At 41.1% G+C, this 20,306-nt stretch overlaps 1 protein-coding gene across 1 annotated transcript; it reads left to right on the plus strand.

Annotated features, from left to right (window-relative positions):
• Positions 1 to 150: 150 nt before the first annotated feature.
• CCDC173 (coiled-coil domain containing 173) lies at positions 151 to 14,541 on the plus strand. Its single transcript, XM_042446681.1, has 9 exons — positions 151 to 312; positions 2,807 to 3,021; positions 4,913 to 5,086; positions 5,176 to 5,369; positions 6,676 to 6,832; positions 8,629 to 8,768; positions 10,938 to 11,130; positions 11,374 to 11,538; positions 14,021 to 14,541. The coding sequence occupies exons 1-9, from the start codon at positions 240 to 242 to the stop codon at positions 14,360 to 14,362; spliced, it is 1,653 nt and encodes a 550-aa protein (XP_042302615.1). The 5' UTR covers positions 151 to 239; the 3' UTR covers positions 14,363 to 14,541.
• The last annotated feature ends 5,765 nt before the right edge of the window (positions 14,542 to 20,306 follow it).

Consider the following 20,306-nt stretch of genomic DNA (forward strand, 5'->3'; position numbering starts at 1 on the left):
GCAACCTCTCCTCGCCCACCAGCCGGGTCACGTGGGAGGAGCCCAGGCAACTCTCGCGTGCGCAGAGCAGAACAGAGCGTCGCGCGCGCGACTTCTCCTGTGGCTCCTCCCCCTCCTCGTCGCCTGGCAACCGTGGAACGCTGAGGGCGGTTGAGAGACAGCAGCTTCCTCCCTCCGTCGCGCGCCAAGCAGGGAGCGTCCGCTGCCCCCCCTCCTCCTCCCCCCCACCGGGGCTGGCCATGACGGGGGCAATGCCTCGGCCGCCCCTGGTGCGCTTGGGCAGGCGCAGGAGGCACAGCCGGGAGTCCACCCGTGAGTCAGGGAAGGGGCCGGCAGCGACTGCCAAACCCTGCTGGAGTCAGTAGCTGGGAGGGGGGGTCCGACGTTTAGCCTGGAGAAGAGGAGGTTAAGAGGTGATATGATCGCCCTGTTTAAATATTTGAAAGGATGTCATATTGAGGAGGGAGCAAGCTTGTTTTCTGCTGCTCCAGAGAACAGGACCCAGAACAATGGATGCAAGCTCCAGGAAAAGAGATTCCACCTGAACATTAGGAGGAACTTCCTGACAGTAAGGGCTGTTCGACAGTGGAATGCACTCCCCTGGAGTGTAGTGGAGTCTCCTTCCTTGGAGGTCTTTAAGCAGAGGCTAGATGGCCATCAGTCAGGAAGGCTTTGATTGAGATTTCCTGCATGGCAGAAAGGGGTTGGACTGGATCAGGGCCCTTGCGGTCTCTTCCAACTCCATGATTCCATGGCATTACCTCCTTCCTCCTCCTTGGCCTCCTCCCTGTTGCTCCACGTAGAATCCTTAGGCATGTCTCTTTCTCTGTGGCCTGTGGCTCATAGGCCATAATCCCCACATGGCAGTGAGCAGCACTGGGGTCTAGACACCTGAAGTCTTCCTGAGGCAGAGCATGAAGACCTCTTGAGGAATCTTCCTATACAGCACCTAAATATGAGCCTGTGGCTTCACTAAGGAAGGAGACATCCTGGATTCCAAGGAAACATCTTCTTTGAATTGCAAATGGACATTAAATTTCCTTGACTTTGAGAATCTCCCAGTGACTGCATGTCTAAAGGGGGAGGTACCAGCCTGCAGATAGCCCTCCCTACCCTGTGAACCAAGACTAGAAACAAGAAATGCAGGCCTATGACTAACATCTTCCATTTTTTTCTCCTGTCTGAAAGCTTGCAACATATCATTGTTCATTTTGGTTTGCCCCATAAAGGTATCATTGTTTGGGTGTTATTGGATTCACCCAAACCATCGTGTTCCCTATTGCCATGTACAGATGCAAGGGCTGGACAGGGAGGAGGGCAGATAAGAAGAAAAATAAATTGAGAATTGGCTCTGGAGAAGAGTACTTAGGATAGTTAAAGACATCCTGTTTCTTGGAGCAAACATCGATCAGAAAGGAGACTGCAGTCAAGAAATCAAAGGAAGACTAGGGAAGGGCAGCTATGAACAAACTAGGCAGGATCTTTAAGAGCAAAGATATACAGTTTAGCACCTAACCTTGTCTCATGTCCAGCTGCATCTTGTTCTTGTTCCCATTCCTGAAGATTTCCAGAAGTGACAGTGCTTGATTTCTTTTGGCCAAAAACAAGAAGGTTGTATTTGTTTTGTGTGTAGGGCTGTGTGAGGAGAGGCCTGTGTGTAGCCTGTGGGTTCATAACCCTCACTATTGCACTAAAGAGCATTTGGAGTGGATTTAGGCTTGGAACAATGACTAAGGAAGGGCAGAGAAGAAAGTGCAAAGGCAGGCTTACTGCTGAACATAAAGAAAACCAAAATAACGACCACAGAAGACCTACATGAATTCAGCCTGGACAAGAAGGAAATTGAGACAGGAAAAGATTTCTTGCACCTGGGATCAAACATTGATCAGAATGGAGATTGCAGTCAAGAAATAAGAAGACGACTAAGGTTGAAAACACACTGCAGAAATAGCCCAGTTTGAAACCACGTTAACTGTCCTGGCTCAGTGCTAGAGAATCCTGGGAATCTCTTACCTTCCTCGCTTGCCCAGCAACTGCACCAAACCTGGAACAGGTTGCCATGTGGCGGCAGCACTGCACTGGCACCATGTTAGAGGAGGCCTGGCAACCCTAGCAACGCCAACAGTAAGGCCACCTGATCATGAAATGAAAGAGGTATAACCTGTAACATTTCCACTCAAAGCTCACTTGTAGTGTTTGGATGTCATAAGGCTGGCTAATTTGCCAAAGATTTCTAATTTGTTGGCTTCAACTCCCAGCAGCTCTAGTGAAACTCTTGGGAGCAGCAGTTCAAGAACATTGGGAGGGTCACATAGTTCCCAAATAACAGAGCAACGGAATAACAATAACAAAACTTTTTGTACATCCTGAAACTATATCACAAACTTGGACATATATTCAACTGTTTTGTAGTTCTTCAGTCCTTATTTCCAAGGACTGAAGAACTATGAGACTGTTGAGTAACTCCAAATTTGCCATATCCGTGTGTTTTCTGGACTACATAGAATCCCTTTTACACATCTCATGCCAACCTAGTATATGGAGAACTTTCTGAAGAATTTTGAATAGTAATTTTTTATATTATCATGTAATACCAATTTTTTTTTGGATTTCTATAATATATATCCAAGTTTGAAATATAGTTTTATGAGTATACAAAAAGTTTCGTTACTGTTACCCCATTGCTCTCTTATTAGTGATACTGTAATTGAGGTGGGGAGATTGAGATCCCAGGTGGGTGTTAAAACTATGACTTTCTGGCCTGGAAGTGAAATAGATGTAAATAAATAATGTTTTTCGTTCACAGCAAATGAAGAGGATGAAGTTGAGGGAATATTTCTCCCAGTAGGAGTAGATCTTCGTGAAATAACTATACTGCCCAGAGCAGAATGGCAAAGGATACAAGACAGCCTCACTGCCAGAGCTAGAGAAGCGGCACAGATTCGTGCAGAAAGGAAAGAACGGAAAGATCTGCATTTAAAGTCTCAAGCGCTTGTTAAGAACTGGACCAACACTATTGCAGTAAGAAAAAAATGAGCATTTCACTGCCTTCTTGAATTTCTGTGTGTTTTCTTCTGCTGAGTGAGGCAAAAGAATTTGTTAGTCAAAAAAGCTGCAGCATAACCAGAATTGATATTTTAGCAGAGACAGGGCTGAAAACTCTTGGGACCACAAGAGTTTTGGATTTCAGGTTTTTACAGATTCTCAAATATTTGCATATACGTAATGAGTTCTTGAAGATGGGACCCAAATCTAAACATTAACTTCATTTATGTTTCATTTACACTTTATGAACATATCCTGGAGGTAATTTTCTACATAGTATTATTAACAATTTTGTATATAAAGTGAAGTTTGTGTATCAGAAACTATCAGAAAGCAAAAGTGTCACTATCTCAGCCAACCATGTGGATATTTTTGGATTTTAGAGTATTTTGGATTTTGGAATTCTGGGTAAGGGATGCAATCCTCTGTGTGTTTACTAGGAAGTACAGCGGTCCCTCCAGATTTGCAGGTTACATTCCTGCCCCCCCCCCTTGTGAATCTGAAATTTTGCAAATATTCAGCTCCCGTTGTCCCCAATTGCGGGCCACCATTGAGGACAATGGGATTCTTCCCTCCTTCTTTCTTCCCCTCCCCCTGCATTAGAGCTGCCGGAGCCTGTAATTCACAGCAGCTGCATGGGGACTTGCATTCCTAGCAGTGCTCGGGGCCTGGCATGGGCACGCCCCGCCCCCTTTGCCGTAGCCAATGGACGTATCGCACATCCATTGGCTGCAGTGGAGGGGGGTGGGGCGTGCACTTGCCTGTCCCTGAGCACTGCTGTGAAAGCAAGTTGCCATGCAGCCAGCATGGATTACAGGCCCCGGTGGCACCGGCGCCAGGGAAAGCAAGAGGGAGAGAGGGAGGATTTGCCATCTGTGGATGATCAAAACTGCAAATAATAATAATTTGTTTTATTTATATACTGCTATTCCAAAGATCATAGCGGTGAACAGCAAGTAAGCTAATTAGCAAGTAAGCTAATTTGCCACCAACAGTCTGGGTACTCATTTTAGCGACCTCAGAAGGATGCAAGCCTGAGTCGAGCTTGGGCCCTTTTGCTGGTCTTGAACTCGCAACCTTGTGGTTTTGAGTGAATGGCTGCAGTACAGGCATTTAAATAGCAAGTCCATGGATATCGAGGGACAAGTGTAGTTCCATTGAGGTCAGTGAGGTTGTTTCTAATCAAGTGCCACAGACTGGAATCTTGTGTATATTTACATGTGAGTAAACCTCACTGAATTCCTTAGAACTTACAGCTGGAACAGACCAGCAGGTTAAGCCACCTTCCAGGCAGCTTGGGGTTGTGGCGTTTACATGCCGTATGCCCCCAAGACATCCGGAAGCCGCCCAGAACTCTGCATGCTGCTGGAGCACAAGCTGCTGGAATGGTCAGAAGCTGCCCTGGGGCTGCAGCGGGGCTGCCAAAGGCAGCCCTTTCCCAACCAAAATAGGAGCGGATTTTTTCAGAACATCTGTTTCAGCCCTTCCTTGTGATTAAATAGTTTTGTGCCGTGTCAACATAGCAGCAGAAATTTGCTACTATGGAAGTTATTTCAAACACAGATAGTACCATGAAAAGGAAGCATATATGAGAGACAATAAAATTGTCACTGAATTTGATTGCAAATGTTCCACTTAATATAACTAAAAAATTGAAGCTATCTGGTGTACCCTTGAGGTAGAATGGGAGGTAAAAGAGAAGGGAGGTGAAAACTATGATAGGTTCACCTTAGGGCTGCCATAAGTCAGAAACAACGTGAAGGCACACAACAATAATAGTTGTTTGTCTGACTTTTTAAAGAGGGCAATTTTGGACCATTGCTTCTTAATAATATTCTCTAATAGCAGAGATTTCTTTTTACTGCAGGGTATGTCACAAATGAAACTGAAAGCTCAAAAAGTGCGGAAAGAAAGGCAAGAGGAAGAGCGAAGAAAGATTGACCTGGAAGAAGCAAAATACCAAGCACAGAAGCGAAAAGAGTTTATAGAAAAAGCCAAAATGCAACAATACTATGAAAATGAGAGAGTGAAAGGATTCCATGTAATGTAGCTGACTGCTCCTCTTCATTTTAATGTTTCGACTTTGTTGAAGCATAACATCCTGTTAAATGTTCAAATTTTGTTTTGTAGAAAGCCTTTTTACTTACTGAAGTCTTAAAGGAAAGAGATGCTCAGATTGAATATAACAAGAAAAAAGGAAATCTATACCTCCATAAATTCGAAGAAATAGAACGGGAACGTCAAAAAGCTATACAGAAAGAGGAGGAAAAGGCCAAGGAGCGCCGCCTGAAAAGACTGCAGCTTAACAAGGATCAATTAGAACAGTAAATATAATCAAGATAACCCTTTTGAAAATCCACCTAAGAAGACCAGGCTTAGTTAGGGAAACACAATTCCCCTCATAAATCAATAATATAGAAATTGATCTGGTTAAGTATTTAGAGGTGGAAAAGAAACCTTGTTAGATTATAGATGTCTGTGTAAATATTTTTTTGTTATTTGGGATATTTGATTAATGGCCCGAAACACATGGACCAAAAGCACCAGCTTCAGGCTGATTTGGGAGTGCAGTGTACAAATGATGCATCCCCCGGATCAGTCCAAAACTGTGCCACAGCCACCAAAGGCAGCCCAGGGCTGCAAACAAAAGGAGTGCAAAACAAGCTCTCCAGGCTGTCATAGAATCATAGAGTTGGAAGAGACCGCAAGGGCCATCCAGTCCAAACGCCTGCCATTCAGGACCACCACTGTGGCCGGCCTTGGGATCACAGCATCTAGCATCCGTGGTCCCTCGCTGAATGGGGAATGACTGGGGCTGAAGCAGTTGGTCTGCTTGACCCCAGCAGCTACTATTGACTCATATTAATATCAGAGAGTAGGTAATACAAGAGAGATAAGATGGTATCTTTCATTGAGCCACATTCTAAATAAGCCTCCACATCTGAAAAAAGTCTGGCCAAATAACCACTTCCCTTGGGACCACAAAAGTGAGTAGAAGATGACACACTGGCCTCTGGTGTTAGCCAGAGACCCAAGGATACTGGTTAGTGCAGGACAGTCTTAATCACCTGGAATTAATTAGATTGAAATGTAGCATTTACATCTACATGGTGTGTGTGTGTGTGTGGTAATAGTTACATCTGAACAAAACAGCAAGTCAGAATTGCTGGGGAGTTTTAGCTTATCAGTAATGGGGATGTGTATGGAGCCAGAGGATGGTGTGTTGGTTTGAGTGTTGTATTAGGATACTGTGAGACCAGGGTTCATATCTCTGCTTGACCATGTAAGCCCACTGAGAGACCTTGGGCAACTTACACTCTCAGCCTCAGAGGATGGTACTTGCAACCCCCCCTCTGAACAAATTATGCCAAGAAAACCCCACAAGAGGTTCTCTTTAGGGCCATTAGTAGGAATTGTATTGAAGCACACAACAATAACAGTTTCTATAAAATTGCCTACTTCTGCTGATGCATAATGCAGAGATAAAATGGTTTTGCACTTCAGCTTGGGTGTATGACTTCTGAAAAACTTCCTGCCTTTAATTCGGAACTTTCATTAATTGTACAGGAAGTCGAGACATTAGTGATATCTGCTAATTTACCATGTGGTTTTCTTTTGTTTGCATTTTAGAATAAAAGAGCATGAACATCAAGCAGAAATGAACAAGCTAGAAGAGAAAAAAGAAGGGGAAGCGATCCAGGCACAAGTCAGGCTACATCAACTGGAAATGCTGCAGAAAGAGGAAAAGGAGAGTGAGGAGAAACTTAAGCGTAAGCAGATCCATCAGGTTTGTAGCAAGAAGCCAGTAGCCAAACATTAGACAATTGGGACCCAAAGAATACTTTCTGAGGTTTACAAAGTTATAGAAACATTAAGAGATGCTGGATTTGTATACGCCAGTCAAATAAATTGTTAACAGATTTATGCATGAAAGATGGAGGGAGAGCAAATTTCTGGTTCTTAGGTAAGGTGCTGTACCAAACTTGAAATTATCTCCACATATCTCATATAAGAGAAATTAAGAGGGGTGATAAGACAGAGGGTCTTTTCACTTGTGATCTTTTGTCTGTGGAGTGCTCTCACTAGGAAAGTCCACTTGATACCAAATTATAATCTTTTTGGCATCATAGGCTTTTACCCACTCTTAAGTAATAGAATATGACTGGCTAGTTTTTAAAATATCAGCATTAAGTCGAATGGTAGTTTCTAACAATTTTCCATCCTTGGGCAGAACATATATATGACTGTGGTATATAATGATTGTGTTGCTAGTATTGCTTTTGTGTTTCTAATCTTTCCGTGTTCTAATCGATACAAGACATCCTGAATTCTTTTAAGTAAGAGGCCACTAAAATTTATTGTTCTGTAAAACGTAAGAATATCTACTCTATAATATTAGAAGTATTTACCAAATAGAAAGTTTAATCATGTTATCTTCCACTGACGTTTTTCCTTTTCACTAAGAAGGCCTTTCCCACCACTCCATAACTACCATAGGGAGTCCTTCAAGGCAATTTTGGGTTTTTAAAAGTGCTAGCATCCAAAACCCTGCTTGTTGGTATTTTAGCTTTGTTGACAACTCTTGACTTTCTCATTTTGCTAGGAGAAATTTAAAAACTAAAACAAGGTAGACGGGTGGGCAGGAAGGAGGGAGGTGTGGGTTTGGTGGGCATATCTACACATGACTTCTTGTACCACAGTACTAGTGAACTTCTGCGGGACAAGGTTTGCATAAGCAGGGAAGTAAATGCAAAGTAGCATTTAGACTTTTAGATTACTGACTATTGTTAGCTGAATGTTTGGGGTCAAGGGAAGAATGAGCTTTTCCTTTTATCTTTGAACACATTTGGTGAAGAGATTGCTGCATTTGACCCGAGTCCAAGGAATTCCCCCTCCCACCACTCACACACACATACCTTCACTTACTGGGAAAGAGGAAAGGTAAACAATTATCCTGTTTTTCTGCCCTACTTCTCCTCATTGAATTCTTCAATGACGCCATTTGTCCAGACAACTAATTTCTATAATGTGAGCTTGTGTGTGTATGTACAATATTTTCAAGATGCCCATGGACCCTTGAATTCATAGGGTTTCCTTTAGAAAGGAATAGTCAGAGGTGGTTTTGCCATTTCCTTCCTCTGAAATATAGATGACAGCACCTGGTATTCATTGGCAGTTTACCATCCAAGTACTAACCAAGGATGACCCTGCTTAGCTTCCAAGATCAGATGCAATTAGTTCAGTTCCTCAGTTCAGAGGTGTGCAACATGCAGCCTATAAACCAGATGTGTCCTGCCAGGCCTCCCTACATAAGAGTGTCAAAACCGCTTCCCTTCCCTAAATGTCCATCCCCAGGGAATGTTGCAGGGGGCAAGGAAATTACCTCCATTCAGGCCCACCTCCCCAGGACCCCTGGGATGCCTTGAAGCAGCAAACCCTGATGGAGCATTGGGGAGCCACTGTACTGTTGTCTCTTACTCAGCTGAGCTATGCAGAGGCAAGAGATCAAGGAAAGTGCAAGCTTTGGTGACTGTTGGTAAGCAAAATGTATTTTCTCTGTGTGGGGCTTGTGTTATTTTAAAGGCGTATGTTGCTGATCAGAAAATTCTGAGAGCTATAGAAAAGCAAAAAGAAGAAGAAGAAGATGATAAAGTTCGAGCTCATTATCAAGCAAAGCGAGCTATGGCTAAGCTGAGAAGAGAAAAGGAAGAGGAACTGCTCAGGTAGGCAGAATCAGTGATTTTTTTAAATACATGATCCAAATGAAAGAAAATGCAGTTTTCTGGTATAATGAATTTTGCCAGTGGAAATCCAAAGGTGCTATGCTTATTGTTGCCATTTCAGTTGTGATACTACTTGCGATATCTGGACAGGTACAAGTGATAACAGTATTTTAGGAGACTAAAATTGGGATTTAGCTTTTTCCTGGTATGAGTTAATTCTGTCCAAATAAAAAATGGGTATTATAAACAGCACCTGTTCTTTAAAAATTCCTTATTATAAACAAATGATAATCAACCCCCCACCATACAGATCATGACTCAGACTCTGATTGAAACACACTCTCCTCTACTGTTCCCTCAGTGACATTCCACCCACAGTCCCACTAGCATAAGATAGGAAGGCAATTTGTCATGGGGTGGGCTTAAAGCTCTGAAAATCTGTTTGGGAGAATGGAGGGACATTCTGGAATAGCGTGACAAGTGGTATAGGCCAGTGCTACTCAGTGGTCTAGGGATTGGTACTATCCAATAAACTATCAGCTGCCAGTCCACGGAGAGTTTCTGGTGGCCAAAGATATGATTCTATAAAAAAGATATTTGCCATTCTGCTATGTCAGATAGTTTTAAAAAGCATTGGTGTAGGCTGCTGCAGAGGAGGGGACATCAGTGAAAATTTTCCTTCTCCTCCTTTTCCTCCTGTGAAAGCTTCACTGCATCGGTGTCCTTTCTGGAGGTGGGAGCTCTTCTGTTTACAGAAGAGAACTGAGGATCCACACCAATGTCAACTATGTTGTGATTGTTTTGTGTGTGTGTCCAAATAATTTAATTTCTATCCCACAAAAAAGGGGGAAATAAAACACAAAACAATGCAGTTAAGCATCTATATGGAGAGCTTAAATCATATGTGACATTAGCTACATTTCAGGGTCTTCTTTGGAAAGACTTTTGCTGGTCTAGTAAATGTCTGAACTTAGATCACTGTATTGTATGTTGATATTCTTTGTAATGAAGACTAAATTATTTAAGCCAAGCTTATGAAATAAAATGAAATGCTTGAGTGTAATATCTCTGACAGTTACAGTAGGTTGTAATGATGTGCTGTGATGGAATTCAAGTGTCATTCATATATAGGTTGAGTCTCCCTTATCAGGAATTCCGAAATCTGAAATACTCCAAAAATCAAAATATTTTTCATGGGTGGCTGAGAAAATTACACCTTTGCTTTCTGATTTTTTCAGTCTACACAAATTTTGTTACATGCACATTATTATTTAAACTATTGTAGAAATTTATCTTCAGGCTAAGTGTATAAGAAACATAAATGAACGTTGTGTTTAGACTTTGGTTCCATCTCCAAGATATCCTATTATGTAGGTATATGCAAATACAGGTATCCACTGGGTTTGGTTCCAGGACACCCCGCCCCTTCACGGACCTGTGGATGCTCAGGTCTCATTACATACAAACAGCATAGTAAAGTGCTGTCCCTTACAGAAAATGGCAACATCAAGGTTTTCCTTTTGAATTTTTTTTCTTTTGAATATTTTCAAGATCTGTGTAGTTGAATCTGTGGATGAACAATCTGTGGATACAGAAGGCTGACTGTATTTCTAAAATTTTTAAATAACAAACAGAATTTATTTCTAGATTAAACATGGTTGTGTGCTTTGTTTGCATATTTTTAGAAACACATATTTTTTCAAAATATATCTTACAATCAAAAGAAAACCATAAATTACCTCAAGAGGCAGGTAACCTTCCCATTACGAAGTCACTCAGGGATGGGGTGGTGGCTCCTGGACAATGTTGATGCTTGAGGGACTCCTTCATATTTGTCAGCTGTGTTGGGAGTTGTGTAAAGAAGCCTCTTTACTCTCCACCAGAATGACACCACTGCCCATGGCCTAAATCCAGTTGCTGCTCTCAGCTAGAGTAGAATCAAGAGCTGAATGGCAAGTCAGTGCTTACACGCATTTCATTTATTCAGCGGGTCTGCTTTGTTAGGATTCATTGGAATTTGGCTATATATTTATTGGCAGAGATCGTGGCATCTTTGGCTGGTGTGGATTCATGTTCTTATTCAGTATTAAGGTATTCAGTATTTATTCAATATTAGGTTTTGTAACGTGCAGATAAGGTATCACTGCCCACATTGCTGAACTGTTGCAGGTTAATGGAGGAACACAGAGAAAATATCAGCAAGTACCTCCTTCAACAGATGAAACAAAAAACTGATGATGAAGATGAGCGTATCGCAAGAGAAATTGCAGAGACAGAAGAGGAGCTTGAGAAGGAACGTAAAGCTAAAGAAGAAAAGAACAAAGCTGATCTCAAATCCATCAAAGATCACAGAATTAGTGTGGTAAGAAATATTCATGAACCCTTGCATTTTTTGCAGGTTTTCATTTTTTTTCCTGAAAATGTTGTGAACTTGAACAACTTGCATGAAAACAATTTCCATTAACATTTAGCAAAAATTCTTTTTAAATATTGTTCCAAATATAAGAACAGCATGTCTCTAACTTTGAGTAAATTAGGAGGGTTCATGGTTCTCAGATACTAGATTTCACTGTCTTGGAATATGAATTGGATTGTGTTCTTATAGATAAAAATGAAGGAAGAGAAAGAAAAGCAGGAAAAACTGGAAGCTCAAGCTACACTTCGAGGATTAATAGAAGCAGACAGGATCTATCAAGAACTGGAGAAAGACAAGAAACATAGAAATCATTGTGCAAACTTAAAATTACAGGAAGCCCATGTCATGCAAATAGTAAGTGCAACATATTTAATTTACTAAAGCTAGTATGGCTCACAAATTCTAGTATGGCTCACACATTTCTATTCTGTGCTAGAAAGAGAGCTGTATCTGGATAAAATAATGGGGACAGGCTTCCTTTATCTCGACTGGCATATGGCAAATGTATTAGAGATAGGAACTTCTATTCCTGCCTGAAAACAGTGTAGTATAACATATCAGGATAATCATCAGTATGGTATAGTGAAAGAGGTTTGGATGTTGACTGTCACAAGCAGAAAGGTCATGGAAGTGGACGGTCTCCTCCATGTAGCTGCCAATGGCTCTCCGTAAGTCTCTGTAAGAGGCTCAGGGGCCTTACTGAATAGTGTGAGGTGGACCCAAGTTAGGAGGAGTAGCTAATACCCCAGAGGACAGGATCAAGATTCAAAATGACCTGAACAGACTAGAAAACTGGGCCAACGCTAACAAAATGAAATTCAACACAGAGAAATGTAAGGTACTGCACTTAGGGTGGAAAAATGAAATGCACAGATATAGGATGGGGGACACCTGGCTGAATGAAACTACGTGTGAAAGGGATCTAGGAGTCCAAGTAGACCACAAGTTGAACATGAGTCAACAGTGCAATGCGGCAGCTGACAAGGCCAATGCGATTTTAGGCTGCATCAATAGAAGTATAGTATCTAGATCAAGGGACATAATAGTGCCACCCTATTCTACTTTGCCAGGCCTCACCTGGAATACTGTGTCCAGTTCTGGGCGCCACAATTAAAAAAGGACATTGAGAAACGGGCGTGTCCAAAGGAGGGCAACTGAAATGGTGAAGGATCTGGAAACCATGCCCTATGAGGAACGACTTAGGGAGCTGGGGATGATTAGCCTGGAGAAGAGAAGGTTAAGAGGTGATATGATGGCCCTGTTTAAATATTTGAAGGAATGTCATGTTGAGGAGGGAGCAAGTTTGTTTTCTGCTGCTCCAGAAACTAGGACCCGGAACAATGGATGCAAGCTACAGGAAAAGAGATTCGACCTCAACAGTAAGGGCTCACACTAAGGGCTGTTTGACAGTGGAACAAACTCCCTCAGAGTGTAGTGGAGTCTCCTTCCTTAGAGGTCTTCAAGCAGAGGCTGGATGGCCATCTGTCGGGGATGCTTTGATTTGGATTTCCTGCATGGCAGAATGGGGTTGGACTGGATGACCCTTGCGGTCTCTTCCAACTCTATGATTCTATGACCAAGCGCTGCTGAAGGAAGGGGAGCAGATCTTGACAGAAACTAGATGGAGCTTCCACAATTTGTATCTATACTCAGTAACTCAAACAAGAAGATATGCAATACAGGGCATGTCTACACAGACCATTTAAAGCAGTTTCCCTCCACCCTTCCCACAACCTATCTTCATGACAGCAGGGCCAAAGGCCCAATTCAACTATAGACTGTCTTCACAAGTAATCTCAGTTCCACATTGAATCTATTTCTGTCTTACCTCGGTTTAAAATAATTTACCTTTTGCTCTGGATTTTACTCGAGAGCACTCTGGAGTGATGCTGGGGAACAGTTTACACAGCATTCCTCTGTGCTGCCTGGTGGTACTGCTGCTGGCTTAAGTTCTACCCATGCACATGTGGTGCCCAACCATGTGATAGATGCTGGGCACCTTGTTTTTGACCTCAGAGAGAGCAATCCATGGGGGCAGTGCCAGGCAGCACAGCAGGTCACACATGTAGACAGCTGCCTGGTGGCACTCAAGTCTCCAAGTAACAGGTGGAATTTGGAGCAGCTTTAGGGCCAGAATATTCCAGGAGCAGTCTGGAATATTTGCATTCTGGCCAGTAGACTTGCCCACAGACAGATCCCCCAATGCAGAGAATAAGGCAGTGGTAGTGATGATGATGATATTTATTTGTATCCTACTTTCCCTCCAAAATTGGAACTTTCACATTATGATCTTAAAAGCAAAAACCACGAAGCAGTGAAATTTGCAACCCACCAACCTTTTAGGGGGGGTTGTACCACATTTGTTCAGAAACGCATGAAAGGAAGTAGCAGTTTAGTAACTGATATTACAATAAAATTCTCTTTTATTTCAGCAGGATTTGTGCAGGAACACTGTTCAGTAGTACTTTAAGTGTAATCTTGGGACCATTAAAATGAACAGAAATTTAAGTATTGATGTCATTGCAAAATGGATTTCACCTGTATTGTTATTTTTTGTTGTGTGTGTGTTTTATGACTCATCCTAGATTTATTTATTTATACCCTATGTTTCTCACTGACTGGGACTCAAGGTGGCTTATAAAAAGCATAAAATTAAAATAAAAGCACACATAGTTAAAAATATATACAAAAGTTGAGATTTGAGTCTTTCCAAATATTGTACTAATGTGTGTTTGATTTGGGTGGTGGTAGTGGTGAGGAATCAGGACTTCCAGAAGTTCATAGTTTGAGTTCAAATATATTATAAAACTATTTTGGAATATATTTTCTCCTCCAGGCTGAAAATTTGTCAAGAAAAGAACGTGAGAAGCAAGAAGACCTAGAATATCAAAGACAAAAAGAACGTATTGCAATGTGGAAGGAACAGGAATTCCAGGAGTATGCAAGGAAAGTCATTGATGAGGCGTCCAAGACAACTCACCATCTTTACCCTCTTTATAAAGCAGCAAGTGAAGGTATTGCTGGTGTCAGTGGATCCATTTATCATAAACAACAGCTTCAGTCACAGGATAAGCAGTCTACTAAGTTGCCATTTATTGGTGACACAGCTCAAGAAATGAGGCTCTTAAATGAACATGAATACGGTAACACTAAGGGACGACTAGGTTTTACATGGTAACACCCCTCTCTTGTTTTGAATGTTAAAATTAAGTCTAATGCATTTTGAAATATTCCAGTTTGTGAAAAACAGAGTAAGAAATTGGCAAGCTTGAGGTAATTTAATAAAGGTTGTAAATGTCTAATTATATATACAAAAAAATTGGAAAATCAATAATAAACAATGTGTAGAATTTTGAAGCTGTTCAAATGTTTGTTTTCCTTATATACCAGGTTTGAGAAGTTAAAAGTTTTGTTGATATTCCAAAAAATCTGTTTTACAATTCAGTCTGTCTTTAGGACCTTCTGCTAGATTAATTACATCAGTTTCTATCTCTCATATGTGTGTTTTTTAAAGAAAGTATTAACTGTTCATTTTCTATTTTAGCTTTTAGTTTGGAAATATTAACTAGCCCTTCAGTCATAAATATGAGATAGCCAATCAGATATTTGTCAGCCAAAGTCAAGAGCTGTGGGCCGAGAACTTGTAGGTTGGGAAGGTTTCCCACTTGATCGGAAAAACTGATGTGAGGATGAGGCTGGAAATGTACTGGTGGGGCCCGAGAGGAATTCCAGCCAATTGAGGGAGGATTAAATATCCTTCTTTCTGCTTTCTGTCTGCAAATGCCCTTCTCTGCTTTGTCTGCTGAGTCAAACCTAGAACGGGGAACTGCTCTCCATGTGGGTTCTAGCCCAGTGGTCCCCAAAGCAGGGATGTAGCCAGGATTTGGGGAAGGGGGGGGTCCAGATTAAGTGCCACCATTATAATGGGGCTTGGGCATGGCGGTGTGGCGGCATGCACCACTCATTGTATGTAACGGAAAGGGGGTTTCGGAACACACACACACACACCCTGGCTACGTCCCTGCCCAAAGTGTACTCTTTAAGGGATTTTGGACTTCAGCTCCCAGAATATCAGGCTATTGGCCAACATGGTTGAGGCTTCTGGGAGCTGAAATCCAAAATTTCTTAAAGAGTAGTTTTGGGGCCACTGTTCTAGCCTAAAAGTTTCAACAAGAAACTAACAGAGATTGGTTTCCACACAAAGTAGAAAGATTGGGGGAAATGTAGTTTTGCCTGTAGTGTTACTTAGAAGTTGACTACCTACCTCCAGTTTATTCTGTTGTCTTCTTGATCAGTCATCTGGCTTTTAAAATCAGGTTACATAATAACTAATGTAATGTAACTAATACAGCTGAAATGAATATAACATAGCAACCCCTCTGAGGGGAGGAAAAGTTTTTCAAGTATTATATGACTTGCAACCTCATAAAGAATAACTTACAGCAACACATTGTTTATTATAAGCAGCTTGTTATGGTAACACACTGACACACTGATTAAATTGTTTATGAATACATTATTTCAATGACTTTCAGTGTTGTGGAAGAATTGAAATCTGTGTGAATATGCACAGTCAATCCCAGTTGCCTGGAGAAAAACCTTTAGTAAGTGAAATACAAAATTTCTGCCAACTAAAAGAGTAATCTGAAATTGATCCCCCTACTTGACAACAAATACATTCTGCAGATGAGTAACTAGTTATAATTCTAGTGGTAAGCACAGAATGTGTAGGCAGTATCTTCACCATCACCTGGAAGATATGATCAGGAAATAACAGATTATTTAGGAGTTTATTATCTCCTACCAACTTCTTGAACATAGCTGCATGTTATTCTCCACTGCAACAAATTCACCCTGAATAGTAAAAAACAAAGGGGAAAAAAGACAGACAGACAGAAAGAAAGAAAGAAAATAAAAAAAAGCCCCACCTAGTTTCAGGTATATTAAGTTCTACTCTCAATGCAACACAGATGACAATATATTCAGAGGACTGCTTTGTCCCATGTTTTCTGCTTATGCTCAGTGATTATTACAGGCACTCCTCTGCATACTAACACTCAGTGAGTAAGTCTTTTCAGGGATAGCCCCACAACTGTTGAATGCCCTATAGGTGTCTGTTATTGCTAACATTTACCTGTTAAAGCCATTTTATCTTGGTAACGATATGTATTTCTATGAAGTCCCTTTGATTAAGTTGGAAGCATTATTCAAAATAATTTTCTTCATGTTGAGAGAGTAAGTGAAGGCATACATGGGAATTGTGAGAGAGAAAGAGAGCATACTTTGGGGTATATGAGAATAATGCACTCTCTTCAAGACCAGCTATGTGTATGTTACTGATGTTAATCAAGACTGATACTGACTCATGCTCTGCCTTGTTGGTTCAGGCAAAGCCATCTTCAGTGGGAGCTCCTTCAAACAATAAACGGCATTTTCACAACTTAATAAAGATTGTTTCTTTTAAAGATCAGAAGTCTTGCTTCTTCATCAAGCAAATACAGGTGCTCTGTAAATCTTTATTTCAATCAGTCAATCTAATTTAGTGTGTCACAGCCAGGAGAAATTCAGAATCATATCGGAAAAAATTGAATAATAGTGTGAGTCTTTGGGGTTTATTTATCGATGCACCTGACTAAGGAGTGATTTAAGCAATCGCAGTGCAGCGAATTCACTGGGCCCTCATGTCAGCAAGTATTGGACAATAGTTGCAACAACCTGTGAGGTCTAACAATAAGGAAGCAAAATGTGGAAGGTGTGTGAGTGGTAGTATTAATGCTGGAAAAAGTTATTGAACTGCACGTGCTCCTTAGGTTGTATCCATAGCCCATAACACACACACACAATCTCACCAACTGCCAAAGATCTGAACCAGCCCTTGCCTTCAAGAATATCAGATGTAACAGAATATGAAAACAGCTTTTAACTTCTCAAAATACTTTTAATATATAGATTGCATGTTCCATACCAAGCACTCACATTTTCATGTGTTCTTCCCAGCTAAGACAAACTACAAAAATGTCCAAAATAATGGTATTTTCAAACACTCTTTAGGCAACACTGAGAGAGCTATTGTATTATTCTGAAAACCCATCTGTTCCAACAGATCAGTGACTACATACCCTATGAAGGTTATCAGTCACCACAGTGTTGTGGGTCAGATAATGTAACTTAATCATATTTTAAAAAATACATTTAAGAGAACACATCAAAATGGACATAGATGTATTTCTCTATATAGCTTTACAGAGGTATATATATTTATGCAAAAGGGGCTATATATTCAAGCTGAAAATCATAGCAAGTTCTCTTACAAACATGTACTGCATGTTACAAAAATTTTAACCAATTTTTAAAAATCCAACTATTGCAATATATTTAGTGCAAAGTTTGAGGCTAATATGCTCTGTATCTTTAGAACGCTGACAAATGCAAACATTTAGATACAGACAGAATGAGAGAGCAGATATAAATATTCAGTGCTGCAAACCATCCACTCAGACATCTCCTTGTTTGAAGAAATTGGTTGGAGAAGACAGAACAACTTAGGTTGTCAATAAATCTGCTAAATTCATGAAGTAATAATACCTGGGCAATTCAAATATAATTTGATATACAGCTAAAGATAGGAATGTGTCATTCTTTAATATAATATACTAATACCGGGCTTAATTGTGTTTTCACTGGAATTTTTGATTTAAAAATTCTACCATTAAATCAGACACTCATTGGGACCTGTTTAGGCCAGTATGCTAAGGTATGCAAAAGCTTTGGGGGGCTCATGTCTTTGTGTTGCCCTTTTCTTGCTCTGTGCTGCAATTGAAGACTTCCTGGTTAATCACCCATAATCCTGTTATTTCTCAACTGGTGACAAACAGATTACACACCTATAATGGTGTTTCTATGAGTGGTCATCAGTGCTGATACACTTATTGTCCCATGTCTATGGGGAGCAACATTCAGAACTTTTCAGAGTAGGGTAGTGCTTTGAAAGGTTTCCCACCCCAATCCTCAGTGCATTCAAATGGACGTAGCTCCTGTTTTCCCTCTCAATTCCTCAAAGGACACCTCAGCAGCTATGCAAGGAAACAACAGAACAAGAGGAGGCCAGTGGCACTTGCTGTGCAAAAGAAGGGTGGGTTGCATCACTGCACAAACGGCCACATGGAAGAACAAGGTAGAATAAGTGCATACATAATACTTTTTGACTGCTAGTGCAAGGAGCCCTCATTTGGAAATCACTCTGGATAGATGGGCTCAAGCAGTTGCCTTTTCATATGGGCTTTGCTTAGCTGTCACTACTGGATGCTGTCTGCTCTGTCTCACTATTCTCCAGTATGTGAGAATGCACAGAGGCCTTGAAGAAGAACTGCACCTGTAATTATGGTTCTCCTTACTGGATTTACTGTAGTAAGGAAAAGACAGAAGAACCAGAGAAAGTAACTAGCAGAAGACATCATCTGAAGGAACTTTAAAATTAAATGAATGCCTCTATGAGTGAAAAAGGAATCACTTTCCCAGTGGTAAATGATTAGAGCAGGGGTAGGCAACCTGCGGCCCACGGGCTGGATGCGGCCCGGCGAGGGCTTGGGACCGGCCCCAGCCCAGTCCTGTCGCCGATTGCCGCTGGGGCCTTTGGCCTCTCGTGCGAGGGGCATAGTGGGGCAATTGTCTATAGAAGCCTCAGAAACATGCATTTATCTTAACATTTTTTTAAAAATCAATTTTTTTCGCATGTCCTCCATTTTTTTTTATTAAAAAAGTATCCTCCATTTGAAAATTGTGTCCTACATTTGTCCCGGTTTATGTATTTATTTAATTTTTTAAAAATTATTTAAGTATTTATTTTTTGGCTTCGGCCCCCGTTGTCTGAGGGACAGCAACCCAGCCCCCAGCTAAAAAAGTTTGCCTACCCCTGGATTAGAGAGACAAAACTTGAGGAAAGGAATTAAATAACTGCTAGTACCCAGAGAGGCAAACTGTGTTTGCCAACAGACCTAAGTCCAAAGAAGTGTAGGGTAAGATAGCAGTGAATCTAAGTGACCTCTATTATCAAGGAGGAAAATACTGAAGTCAGTACAGTACAGAGAACACCAAGAAGTTACAAGGTGGCTGGAGTAGATATAGTTGATATCGATTAAGTAGTCAAAGGAGTTGGAGAAGCAAGGCCATAATAGTAGGAACTGCTTCCTTGTCTACAACAAATGATATATATATAGCCCTTATTAAAATACTGCTGACATGGGAAATGCAAGCAAGGCTCTCTATGGCCCCCAAAAGAGATGCTCCTTTGACAGCAGTTTGGTGGAAAGTATCTCTATTCTTGATGGAAATAAAAAAACTAACACTAGATCTCATCCTAATGGCATGCTGCGGTGATATAATCTTGACAGTGTAATGCAAACTGGGAGTGCCAACACTGATAGAGCTCCCTGTACAAAGAATCATAGGAATATTCTTGAATCAAGCACTTAGTCACACCTGTAGCAATATAATAGTCTCTGGATGACTGAGACTCAGGATAAAACCTTCTTCAACCCAAAAAGTGTGAATGAATCACAGAGAATGATTATGCTCTGGAGAGGGAAAATTGTGATTCCTGGTAAAGGAGATAAAATGGTCAAGTGACAAATTATTCTGTCTGGGATGTGTAGTTCTTGATTTCCCCTTTGGATACCAGTCAAAGGACTGAGAGCAGTGCTACTGAAAATGAGTTGCTGGTCCCTAGTGAGTTTTTAGGGAAGAAAGGAACACCAATGAGCATAAATATGGTATCAGCCATTTGTAAAAATGCAAAATGAAAAAGAATGCTGGAATGGAAGGGAGTGGTGTATACATGCTGTTGGTTGAGAGGAGGTGATTTGCATGTCCCTTCCATTCCAGCATTCTTTGAAGATGCCAGCCACAGCTGCTGGCGAAACGTCAGGAATAAACTCTTCTAGAACACGGACTCAGCCTGAAAACCCATAAAAAACTATGTTTGAAAAAACCCTGTTGATTCCCCCAGTCAAGTAACTTGAAACCCTCTGCCCTAGACTGCAAACTGTCTTTTAATGCTGCCTAACTGTGACTGACAAACAAGAATATAATTGTCAGCATCCCTGCTCCCACAATGTCACTTGTAG

The sequence above is a fragment of the Sceloporus undulatus genome, chromosome 1 (assembly GCF_019175285.1).
Source record: "Sceloporus undulatus isolate JIND9_A2432 ecotype Alabama chromosome 1, SceUnd_v1.1, whole genome shotgun sequence".
NCBI classification, from domain to species: domain Eukaryota; kingdom Metazoa; phylum Chordata; class Lepidosauria; order Squamata; family Phrynosomatidae; genus Sceloporus; species Sceloporus undulatus.

Coding starts and splice junctions, on each gene's coding strand:
- CCDC173 (XM_042446681.1), top strand. CDS start 240: ATGACGGGGGCAATGCCTCGGCCGCCCCTGGTGCGCTTGGGCAGGCGC. Junction 3,022..4,912: donor ACTGGACCAACACTATTGCA/GTAAGAAAAAAA, acceptor TTTTTACTGCAG/GGTATGTCACAAATGAAACT. Junction 6,833..8,628: donor AGCGTAAGCAGATCCATCAG/GTTTGTAGCAAG, acceptor GTTATTTTAAAG/GCGTATGTTGCTGATCAGAA.